Source organism: Stegodyphus dumicola, chromosome 3 (assembly GCF_044657685.1).
Source record: "Stegodyphus dumicola isolate Sdum_Otavi_A_Nest chromosome 3, ASM4465768v1".
Lineage (NCBI taxonomy): Eukaryota > Metazoa > Arthropoda > Arachnida > Araneae > Eresidae > Stegodyphus > Stegodyphus dumicola.
Genome location: NC_140770.1, coordinates 264,148,267 through 264,161,120, shown reverse-complemented (window position 1 = coordinate 264,161,120; position 12,854 = coordinate 264,148,267). Strand labels below are relative to the sequence as shown.

Sequence of the window (12,854 nt, the reverse complement as noted above, 5' to 3'; positions counted from 1 at the left end):
ACAAAGCAAAGCAAAACAAAAATGCCAGTTATTCTCCAGTAACTAAATTTTCCATTGGCTTTCTCCATCCTGAAGTGTAAGATAGTGCAATTCATGTTGTAAACTGAAGCTTTCAAACAAAAGTCGAAAACAAAGAACCAACACTGACCATCATAACTAATAATGCCTTTTCTACCTACTCTTCTTTTTCCAGATGCTCATAAAAAATCTCCCTGCCATGGGAAACCTAAGAACTGATAATAACGTAATGAATCCTTAACTGTCAAAAATAAATTCCCACTACACTATTTAACAAATAGTTTCAATTAAAACTTAAAAAACTGAAATATACAATTAATTTAAATATATTAGCACAGTTAAAATTTGCAACTTAACTAGGAGCACTAACCACTGTACTGATCAGGTTAATACTAATTTTAAATTGTCAAGTTACATACAGTGTTATTTGAAACTTGTACACATTTCATTATTCACTGTTAGAGATATGATTCGGTTATTTTGGAAGATTTTTCCTGTGATTCCCTGCATATACCATTACTTTTCATAAAATTATTGGCTTTTATGTGTTATCATTAAATCAAAAGATGCTATCATTTAAAAAGTTTTATAGTTTTATATTAATCATTAAATGAGATCTCTTTTTTATTAATTTTATTGTGTCTGCTACAATAAATCTTTCTTCACTGCCTATTTTAAAGGAGCTTATGGGGACAAAACAGTTTCTGATTATTGTTACACAATTTGTCTCTTTTTTTAATTTTAAATGGTATTATTTGAAACTCTTAAATTTTAGTAGCTTTTTTCTGCTTATGTAGGTAGCTCCTAAGCATAAATTGCAAAACTGGAATTTATATCGATGCTTATAACATATTTTGCATTATATGTTTTCAATGAACTATATAAATTTTTATAAATCATAAATTATATAATATATATAAGAAACTACACATATAAGCTTAATTTTTAGAATACATAAGAGAATAATTTAAAATTTAACAACTTTCAGTCCTTTTCATTTCACATGCAAATTGAAAATCTAATTATTTTCATGTCAGGTTGTTAAGTTTTTAAATCTTAAATAATATATATATTTTTAAAATTATGTATAGTAGTTCTTTAATACATTCTTTTAAATACAGTTCATTGATCAACAACCGAAAACTATTAAATCAGAAAGCATAAAAACTAGATTTTGGACTGCTGATTTCAAAGTAGTGATTGTTTTTGCATAAAAGTGTTCCTTTTAAAAGTATTTTTTTAAATGTATGATGTTTTCAATGAACACTGTTTTCAATGAATGTTTTCAATGAACTAGTGTCACTTTAATTTTCATGTATAAATATTATAAATGTAATGGGAAAACAATATGTCAACAGAAATAAGATATATGTTATTAAGATAATTATTTTAGTACAGTACATTTCAAAAGTCTTTGAATTATCATTGTAAATATTATGATTATATTTATTATTATGTATTGTAACAATGAAAACATTTATAAGTATTACTTTTTTGGATAAATATGTTCAATGAAAAAACTTCAATGAAATTCTTATGTGCGCTGAAGAACCGAATGCCAAATACATTGAGCCAGGGGTGGGAAGAGACAACATGCTGCTACGAGTCTTGTGTAAGAGCAGAGGTTTATTGGCTAAAAGTGTAATGATCTACAGAACAACAAGTAACAATGTGTGATATCCTAGTTGGCAATCTAAACAAAGCAAGAAATATGTTGTTATTGTGGATGTATGTATTTTTTTTAAGATATGAAATAGTATTACTTAAGTTTTCATGTATGAAGTATATAAATCTAATAGGAAAACAATATATGAACAGAAATTAGGTGTACATTATTGAGAGAATTATTTTAGTACTGTACAATTCAGAAGTCCTTGAATTATCATTGTAAATATTAGGGTTTATATCATTTCCAGTGGGAAAGAAAACTGTGAAAAGGATATATTTTGTTCACTTTTGTAACTTAATAATTCTATGATTAATATTGTAAACCTAAAATAAAATAAATCAGCAATAAAATAAAACAGGCATGAACTTGATAGATTAGAGTTTGGGAACTTTGAATTGCACTGTATTATATAATATCTGAAATTTTAGTTAGATTGATAAAATATAGAATATTATCTTTGTGTCTGCTTTTTCATATTTTTCAATTGCATACTGAAAATTTGTGTATTTCCCATATTAGAGAATGGAACAAATGTTGAGGCTTTTTCAGTCAGATCTTGGAAGTATTAGTAAGGAAATATTGACTTTACAACAACAATCAGTATCGATGAATGTGAGACTAAAAAATCGACAAGTGAGTATATTTTCTTAAAATTTTACTAAACACTTTTTTCTTTTTTTTCTTCTAAATACAGTAAAAGATCCAAAATTATGGAGATTTTGTTGATTCTGGGTTTCGGAAATTTATGGATTTTTAGATCATCAGTTTAAATCTAATAAGATGACATATAGAAGTTATGAAATTTAAAATATTCTTTATTAATAGTTAAGGTACAGGTATTTTATAGAATGAAACTAGCTTTCTGAATCGCCACAATGTAAAATTAAAATGTGACTTGAAGCCAAAATGGCAGTATTTAGAAATTTTCTCATATTTCTTATCTCATGTTTCTCATCTTCATTTAGCAACTTATATTTCTTTTAATAGTAAAATTTCAGCTTTATACTTGTAATATCCAAAACCCTCAAATGTGCGACTTTCATTATCGTTAAGAAATTTACTAGCCATTTTAAAAAATATCTGCAGACATGCCTTCTTATCATCATACTATGCTGCACACATCAGATTTTATATTAGAAAATTTCTAGAATTCTCAGATGGTCTTATTTCTGCATCAGATTTTAAAAAGCTGCTTTATATTTTCATTAAGTGCATGTAAAATTCCAATATCCATTTGTTGATCGACAGATGTATAGTTTTTTGGGGGGGGGAGTAAAACCGTGATGATATCATTTACTGAAACTTATTTTAATAAAATTAATAATAGACATAAGAAAATAATAAGCTGCTTGAAGTCAGAAAGTTAAGAGCAAATTTAATATGTTAGGTGGACTTAAGTTCCTTGGAATGTAACCCTTTTATGCTTCCCTGTTGCTATGCTAAAAAAAGAAAATCAGTATAAGGAACATCCAACTTCAAACAAGTATGTCTTAGAAAAATGCTTCCCCTCCAACCTCCCAAGGGCTGAAAGACTGTGACTCCCCCCCTCCCGGTGGTCTGGAGGTCCAGATATTGGATCATTCTAGATATTGAATCATTTACATTTTTACAAGCTGTTATACATATTGCAAGCTTTATACATATTACTAGCAGGCAAGCCTGCCAGATGAACGGGCTGCAGCCAAAGCAAAATTTATAAGTTCAATGTATCCCTGAAAAGCAAATGTATAGAAACATTTCAATATGAATGTAATCAGTTCATTCTTTCCAAGCAACAACCTATTCGTAAATAACTTTTTTATTGCCAAACCAGGAAACGAAAACTTTTGACACTTCAGGTTAACCCTTTGTGGCTCAGCGTTCCACTACATGGAACACCTAAATTGAATTGCTTCTGAAACCTTCTTCTTCTGAAATTCAACCGTAAATAGATAAAAATGCCTTTATAATATAGTTTGAACTTTTCTTTTTAAACATTAGGTAGCAGCATATCACAAGGAGACACAGAATTTTCCTTTATTATGTGTTATTAAAATCCACTTTTTTCAAGTAATTTTCTCTATATTTTTAATGATATAAAAAATTTTATTTGGAAAAAAATTAGGCATAATTTTGCTGGCTGTACTTCAAATTATTTGTTCTATATATTTTTTTAATCTTTCATACAAAAACCATATGCAGAATCATTGAATAAAACCGGGTGTACCATTAGCGGGAACACTGCACTTTTAGTGATCTCATGCTGTTACGAATCAGAACATCTGTGCTTAGGAGAGAACATCCGTTGTTTACGTTTTCTGTTTCCATTGTTTTGGGGGAGAATGAATTCAAACAAAGCAGTATTGAGGGGTGAGGTGTGTTTTGTGTTATGAAAGCCTTAATATTGGCATCTCTAATTTTTTGGCAGGAATTTTATTAGTAACTTGACTCATCTTTGCTTAGACCTGCACGAATTTTTTGCTGTCACTTTTTAGTTTCATCCCTGTTTATTTTTAATAATTGTGTAGATATTTTTCGTGTATATATTATAGGCTTATTTTTCTTTATTGTTAATATTAATTGTAGTGAATTATTTTAACCGTAGTTGGTTTGTGCTTCCATCAAAAAGGTGTGACTTGCTTTGAACAATTTCAGGAAGCTAAGAAATAGGAAAATTTGTAAATATCTTTGCGTATAGAACTTGTGTATATAGATATTTATCTCATTTGTCCATATGTATTCAAGAATATTGTGTATATACAGGAAACCATGTATACAGCCATAATACAGAGTTTTTTCATTCTTATACAAACACTTCTACTCATTTTCGTGCTTCACTGCAATGCTTGCTTAGTCGCACTTTTAAAATTTCTGGCAGCGCAGTGTTCCACCTCATGGAACACCCACAGAATTAAAACGGTAAGTGCAATTTTTACAAAATTTTACCTGTATACTCCTTTAGGACTAAATAGACTGCATACAACTTTTTTTTGTTGAAATTCCGACATTAACGTATAGTGCACCGCAAAGGCTTAATGCATATGATGTCATGATTTAAGGTAATATAATAACATTTTCTCAATATCAATAAAAGAATAAACATGACAATAACATGTTTTGTCAGTCATACTAATCTAAAACACAAAGGTTGCCAGCAGAAGCTAGTTATTTACAATGCTGATACTAGCAAAAAAATTTTGACATACAATGACGTCATATGCAATCGCATACATCTTCAAAGTCAGAATATGACCTTATATAATAATAATAGGTTTAATGTTTGGCAATGATATTTTTGTTTCATATTTTGTAAAACTTATGAATTTTTTATTAACAAAGTCTGTGATTTGAAAACAAGCAGTGGCAATGCTTTTCGAAATGAAGCATTTTTATCACCAATGTGCAAGACTGTTGCCTTTCAGGAAAATGAGTGTGATAATTCTTTTCAGAGTTTTAAATTAATACCTCAGCTGATCAAATTCATACAAAGATGAGACTAGTTGAAATGGCTTCACTAATATTTGGAATCTGGAGCATTGCCAAATATTTTTATATTTTATAAAATCCCATGAAGTTTTGGAATCTAGGGTTACCCTCTCGAAACTGAACTCTTCGCTATTCCAGAAGAGATAATGCAACAAACAGACAGACAGACATGCACAGATTTTAGTAATATAGACAAGTTATTGTACATATTTAGAGTAAATAATTTGACAGTATTTCTTAACTGTTTTGAAATTAATGTAACTATGTATTGCAACAACTGAAGTAGATTAATAAAATATAATGTTGATGTCTCAGCTGAGAAAATTATTAACTGAATACTTGAATTAGTAAGTGTGCAGTTTAAAAAATTGAAATTGAAAGCCATTAATCATACTGACCATCAAATTACTGAAAATTATTAATTAAATGTCAAATAATTGAAAATGAAATTCTGTGATGGAAAAACATTGTAAACTTCTTTCATGTAGCTGAAAGTAAGCAATTCCATTTAATATGAAAATTATGACTCAGCTCTTATGATTCATAACTGTTTTCAGATAGAAGCAATTATTAAAATATTTTTTAAAAATTACTTTGCATCTTTTATTTATATTTATTCATCGAAGAGAAAAATGTATGTTATTTTTTTTCCCTCTGCATTAGGCTATTCGGGGTGAATTGAGTCAATTTGTGGATGATATGATAGTACAAGAAAGTCTAATTCAGTAAGAATGCACTTTTATTTTGATGTTTAAATTGAAATGTATGTTGATGTATATAAATTTCCAGTTTGTAATTTTAAAAATATACATTTCATTAATTGGGTTTCTGTATTTGTATTAATTATCAAATTAAGCTTTTGATTCATTAGAATAATCTTAGTTTTTATTTTTCACAAAATATTCAAATTTTTAGTGTATCATATATGGTCTACAAAATATATACGTACTTAATGTTTTTTATATATCAATACATTCAAGATGTGTAATTTTTATTAAATTGATTGTTGTCTTTAAGCATATAAAAGTGTTTTAATATGTAAAAATTTTAGTTATTTAAACTTCACTCATGTCCATAAATTAAGGATAATTCGGAGTCACGCGGAAATTGAACTCTAAAATAAATATATCACCTGTAAAATCACTACACACAACTTCAAGAATCATATGCAAATTTCAGGAAGTAACCAGATGACACTGATGGTACGTCACAATGACGAGAGTGTAAGAGAGTGATATATAAGGAATACAGGCAAAGAAGTAAAATTGTTCGCAGGCGTTTTGTAAGCATTTCAGTGCAATAACCGAATAATTATGACACAAAGGACGCATTTGGATGATTTTTTACGTGGTAGAATTATAGGCCGTCTAGAAAGTGGGCGTACCCAACTGGAAGTATCATACGAACTTGGAATTGCCCAGAGTGTCATCTCAAGGCTTTGGCAACGATTCCAAGATGATGGTAATGTGAGTAGACGTTACAGCACAGGTTGCCGCAGAGTTACAACGCCGAATGAGGACCGGTATTTGGCAGTTACTGCCAAAAGAAACAGGCGGAGCACAGCCTCAGACCTGTCTCGTCAGCTCTCTTCAGCCACTGGTACGACAATTTCAAGGCAGACCATGTACAGACGCTTAGAGCAGATTGGTCTATATGCTTGTAGACCTGTCGGATGCGTTCCACTTACTGCAACTCACTGTCACATGCGGTTAGCCTGGAGTAGAGAGCATGCATTATGGACACCACAACAGTTGGCTTATGTGATGTTTCACGACGAGTCCAAGTTTAGCTTGCAGTCTGATTCTCGCTGGACTTTCATATGGAGAGCTCCAGGTACCCGTTACCACCAAGAAAACATCATTGAATGACACTGTTACGGTGGTGCAGGAGTGCTCGGTTGGGGTGGATTTATTCTGGGTTCCAGAACTGACCTGCATGTTCAAATTGGAACCATGACAAGCCAAATGTATCGGGATGTCATTTTGGAACAACATGTACGTTTGTTTCGGGGCACCATGGGCGCACAATTTGTGTTTATGGATGACAACGCCCGTCCTCACCGTGCAAACATCGCAAGTGAATGCCTTCAGTCAGAGGATATCACCTGCGTGGACTGGCCAGCATTCTCACCGGACTTGAATCCAGTAGAGCACGTGTGGGATATGCTTGGCCGACGAGTTGCAGCCCGTCATCTTCCTCCTACATGTCTACCGGAACTTCGGAGAGCATTGCTTTTTGAGTGGTGTAATATCCCCCAAGATCAGATCGATAATTTGATACTCAGCATGCCTAGGCTCTGTACGGACTGTATTGCATCGTCTGGGAGACATACAATATATTAACAATCATACCAACCATGTAATATTGTTTTTTGTAAATAGGTTTTTTTTTTGTAATTTCCTCCAGGGAGAAAAAATAGCTAATTTTTTTTAATAATATCAAACATATAGCATCTTTTTTTTGCTCTTTACCTTTTGTTTAATAAATAAGCTTTACAAGTAAGTCAAATTTATTTTGCTTCTAACTCTTCCTTTGCCTGATTTTGCATTATCCTTAATTTATGGACATGAGTGTATTTCAGAAATGAAAATTCTTTAACTAACAAACAGATTTTTAAAAATTTTGTAAGCGGAGATAAATATATTACTGTTGCATGCGTAGGGGTTCGTTATGAATTGAATGCACAATTCCGATGAAAAATGAATAAAATTTATTATTATCACAACAAATAAAACAAAATGCTTAAATTTCCACAGATATCCGTACAATATTTTGATATCTGACAGTAGTTATCTTTTTAGTTACTCGAACATTCAACAGAACTGAATTCAAAACATAGCTAATCCGATTTCACTGCAAATTCACTACAGTAAACATCAGCAGTTTTCTAAAAACTTCGAATTAAGCGGTTTCGATCCCCTTGTGAAGTTTTTTTTTTTTTTTTTTAATGCATGAGATTGTTCTAGCAATTTCTTGAAATCAAAAAGAGATATTTATTTATTAAATGTCAAATGCACGTGCTCTTGTATTTTTAATTTTCCGATTCTCTTAATATTCGTCACGTGCTGCACTGCACGAGGAATAAAACAATTTAATTTATAATTCTACTAATATTAGCTATTTAAATACAAAATCCGTAACATTAGTACTAGCAATAAATAACAGGTTTTTTTCATTATTTTTGAATCACATTTAAGAATGCCTCTATTAAAATGTGGATGAAAATTTTTGAAATGCCAAATCAAATATGTATATAGTATGTTGAGCTTTCGAGTAGTGACAATTTTAATTTGAAAAAAGATTTTAATTTAAAATTTGATATATATTTATTTTAAACTGAGTTGCCTTTTCTAACTACAAATATAACTACTTTAGAATTTGGTGTTTAAAAGAGAAATTTTTTCCTAATGTATCGGTATTTGATAAATTTTATAATTTTGAATGTAATAAAAAAAGTAATTAAAATTACAAAACTAATTATCTCCATATTTTTTAAAACCACATCACAAATTTTTTTGTTTTGATTTTTATTGTCAATATTAAGTGAGGCCAGTTTGGTTCAACTTCTTTCCTTGTGATACTTCTTTCTAACTATCATTTGGACAACCAAGTTTTTCATCTGATCAGTGTATTTTACTGCAGCGGAATTTCTGATTTGGGATCAGCCAAGAAACTAACAGCTGTTATCCTTTTCCTTCAAGAAAGAGATATTCAAGAAAAATTCTATTAAAGTAACCACCTCATAAAATTATAATGTGACTTAAACTAAGCTTTTTAATCAGATTGCATTCAATAAAAGAATGCCAAAAGAGAATTCTACTGGCTATAAAATATGTATGATATTGAAAGGTATCTAATTACATGTGGTTTTTGGTTGGATCATTAATTGCTTCTATTATCATTGTATGGTTCATTTATTAAATCCATTATGGTTGAAGATTTAATGTCTGTTGAGTTTTGTAAATCAAATCTTGCTTCAATTGAATCATAGCATAATTAGTAGGAATAATTATGTTGGAAAAGTATGTGCCAATTTCTTGTTACCTCATTATTGTAATGTTAATCTGTACCTAAATTTTCGAACCTAAATTTACATAAATTTTCAAAACTAATACCTAATTTTGTACCTAAATTTCGAAACTAATGAAAGCTTGTTCACAAAAAGAAACAAAGTAAATATGAGCCATGTTCTTCCTCCATTAATGGGTTTCTGATGATTTTGTCCTGAAATTAAAAAATGTTTTCTTATTGCGGTTTCCAGGTTTTTTGTTTCCCCTAGTTTTAAGTCAAAGCCATGAGAAAAGAAAAGTTAAAAATGTGCTAATTTATGAAACTTTATTGAAATATAACTTTTGTATTAGATTAGCTCACTTAATATTCTCTGTTTTTAAATGCTTTGCTTTGCCCCTTCTGTTCACAGTTAAATATAATTCAAAATAATTCACAGTTGAATTTTATCACATTTTTATAGACATATATTAGAAACTCCAGTAACAGAAAAAGAATTCCTTGAAGATCTTCAAATTCTAGATCACAAAATTGCTTTCGTGAAAGAGCAGTCATTCAAAGATGCAAGATGTTGCCAGGATGTAAAAGATGTCTTAGAAAAATTAAAAATAAAGGTAATCGATTCTTACTCTGATGTTGCAAAATTTGGAAAGTATTTCAGAAATGTTTGAAATCTGTTAATTATTCTAAAATAATGTTTCAGATTTCTGTTTTATGTAAAATTTATAATGTATGCAAGAATTTGAGGAATAGATTGAATATCTGCCATTTCTCTGCTTTTCTTCTACTTTTTACTGGAGTAGTATTGTATAATCCCAATGAATCATGATATATATTTTATTATTCACATTATTCTATTTAGCTTTGAGGTGGTTTAATGAAAAATGAACTGAAAGCAGTTTTGATTTTGATTCCACATGTTGGCCATCCTATAAATGTAAGTTATTACTCCAGATCTTTTCATTGATTCCTGTTTCATTGAACACGGTGATGCGAGTTCACTGGAAATGATGGATTTTTTCCTCTTGATTGAAGTAGCTGAATGTTAATCATCTCTAGATATAGAGTTAAAATATCTGAGTGTTGTGAAAAATTTACAGAATGTTTGCACTTGCTATTTCTTTCATCTCCTCTTTCTAATTCATGGAACAGTTATATCATTTTTATATGTTAGAGATATTTCACCAACTTGGAATTCATTTAATGTAGTCTTCTTTCGTAATTATATTTTCCTTATTTTCTGTGGGTATAGTTAACTGTCTTTAACTAGACAGATATTGGTGATTAACAGTTGCTATCTAAAATCCGTTAATCGCTTGTTTAATATACAATTTTTATGTTATTTGGTTCTGAATAGTTCAAATATTGCGTATATTATAATTTGTTACATAATTTAAATGCATTTTCAAAGGCAGCCGGAAAATCAGATGCTTCAAGTAATTGAGTTTTTTTGTTTACTGATTGAGCATATTCATTGTTTACACTTGCAGTCATTGCTAAAATTTTCTAGCATAATTTTTGTCATCCCTAATGTTCAGTTTATTTTTTATTTGATACTTTTATCATCTTTTTTGTTATTTTCAATGTATTGCCTATTTTTGTGCAATTATTTCACTTACTTGAAAATATTATTGTAAAAATTGAAGTATTGCTATTATATTTCAGTGTATTGTCTAATTGAAAATATTACTATTATATTTCAATGTATAGCCTATTTTTATGCAATTAATTAAATATTAATTTTCTTTTGATTTGATTAAATTAAATGTGTGGCTAAAAAGATCAATGTTATATCTTTTATTGAAATTATTAAAAAGGATATTTATAATTTTAGATTTTAATGTGATTATTTTTTTTTTCAGGCAATTTCAAAAATTCGAGAGTACTTACTTCAAAAAATTTATTCTTTTCGTAAACCGATGACAAATTATCAAGTTCCCCAAAACGCTCTGCTAAAGTACAAATTTTATTATCAGTTTTTGATGACTCATGAAAGAGATATAGCCCGTGAAGTTCGTGAGGAATACCTAGATACAATGAGCAAAATTTTGTTTTCATACTTTAAAATGTATACTAGTCGATTAATGAAACTTCAAGTAAGCATTTTATAACATCTAATTTGCAATAAGTTCCTTTTTTTTTAAACCATCAACTAAAGTTATAAAATATGTGTGTGAAAACTTTAAGTTGTGTAACATATATTTACATCTTTAGTTTGAAGAAGTAGCTGACAGAGATGATTTAATGGGAGTTGAAGATACTGCTAAAAGAAATATCCTTTAAAAAAATCGTTTTTTAAAATTTAGTTGTGCATTAAATGAATTTTTCACTTTTCTGTAGCATAATATAAATGTAACATAGTTTAGCTAATACAGGTCTGCTGAACCTCTTTTGCAAGCTTGAGCTAAGTTTTACAATATGAGTGATGCCATGATCTGTTGCTGTGCAGGGAAAATGTAAAATAATAATGTAATAAGTGGGTAGAAAATATTCTGCGATCAATTCTTAAGCACATCATTATTAACCAATAGACCATGATCTTAACCTATCTCTGATCCAAAGTATTTTAAAGGAATCAAATCATGGCATATAAATATGTTTTCAGTATAGTCATTTTAAGTTTATTCTGTTTGAATTGCATGTATATAGTGAAACCATTTTATGGACTACATATTCCATTACACTTTTACTGGCATTTTATTTTTAGGTATTTTCATTGTGTATTTGCATTAAAGATTTACTGGAATTAACTATTGATCTTCTGAAGTAACACCATGTTTTCTTCTACATAAAATTTTGATAATACATCATGAATCATTCTTTAATGAACTTTAAGTATTTTTTCTGGAAAACCGTCCTTAAAAAACCGTTCTACTGTCTTTACGCTTGGAAATAGAGGCAATATTTTAACTACAGAGTTAGAAAGTCAGATTATTGTTCCACATTCTGCCCAAAAGAATGAAATAAAAGTAAGAATATTTTATTTTTGCTAAAATGCATTTATTTTATAACGAAAAACTGTATATATTATGTCTTGAATCTTTTTTTAACCTTAATTCTAGCGAAAGTGTCATTGAATATAAGGAAATGTAAAGCAGAGTTAAAAGTAATCTTAAGTTTAAGTTGCTTTTTATTGTTACTGTTATTTGAATTTAATCACTTTTTGATGACATTTGACTTAATGACTTGTGAGCATTTCACTAATGTCTGGATTCCATTGAAAAAAAAAAAAAAAACTTTTTGATTGACTACATAATTACTCATGCTTTGTCTCTATAATTGTCAGTGCATAACTTCTTGCTACTTGAAGCTTTCTTGAGAAATTAAACACATGATAATTAGTTGTTGCTCGATGTGTGAAATGTTAATGGTTTATTCTTAACGTGAAAACTTTTAATTTATTTAAGGGAAAATTGTTTTTCATAATTTTTATATTTTGCAAATTATAAAAATAAATCATTTTAATAGATTGTAATTTTGTAACAAAATTGCAAATTAAAGAGTGTTGAACACTAAGTAAATCACTAAAGAATATCAGTGAATGAAAGCTAAGGGGAAAAAATTAACCTCAAATTATCCTATCTTAATTTTTTTTTAACTCATGCATCATGAAAAAATTAAATGTTTCCATATGGGAGTTAAACTTTTTTGTTTTATTTTTATAGCAAGTCTTAAATTTTTTTCTATATATAAC

At 29.2% G+C, this 12,854-nt stretch overlaps 1 protein-coding gene across 4 annotated transcripts in view; it reads left to right on the top strand.

The window, feature by feature from the left end:
* Window positions 1-12,854, top strand: part of Vps52 (vacuolar protein sorting 52) — a 76,572-nt gene that overhangs the window by 23,113 nt on the left and 40,605 nt on the right. For 3 of the 4 annotated variants that reach the window (XM_035354830.2, XM_035354823.2, XM_035354837.1), the window contains 6 exons: window positions 2,207-2,320; window positions 5,816-5,877; window positions 9,624-9,774; window positions 11,023-11,256; window positions 11,375-11,432; window positions 11,996-12,129. In XM_035354830.2, the coding sequence (XP_035210721.1) occupies window positions 2,207-2,320; window positions 5,816-5,877; window positions 9,624-9,774; window positions 11,023-11,256; window positions 11,375-11,432; window positions 11,996-12,129 (753 nt within the window). Of the gene's footprint in view, window positions 1-1,589; window positions 1,747-2,206; window positions 2,321-5,815; window positions 5,878-9,623; window positions 9,775-11,022; window positions 11,257-11,374; window positions 11,433-11,995; window positions 12,130-12,854 lie in introns of those variants that run through there. The other variant, XM_035354844.2, reaches the window with a different exon arrangement.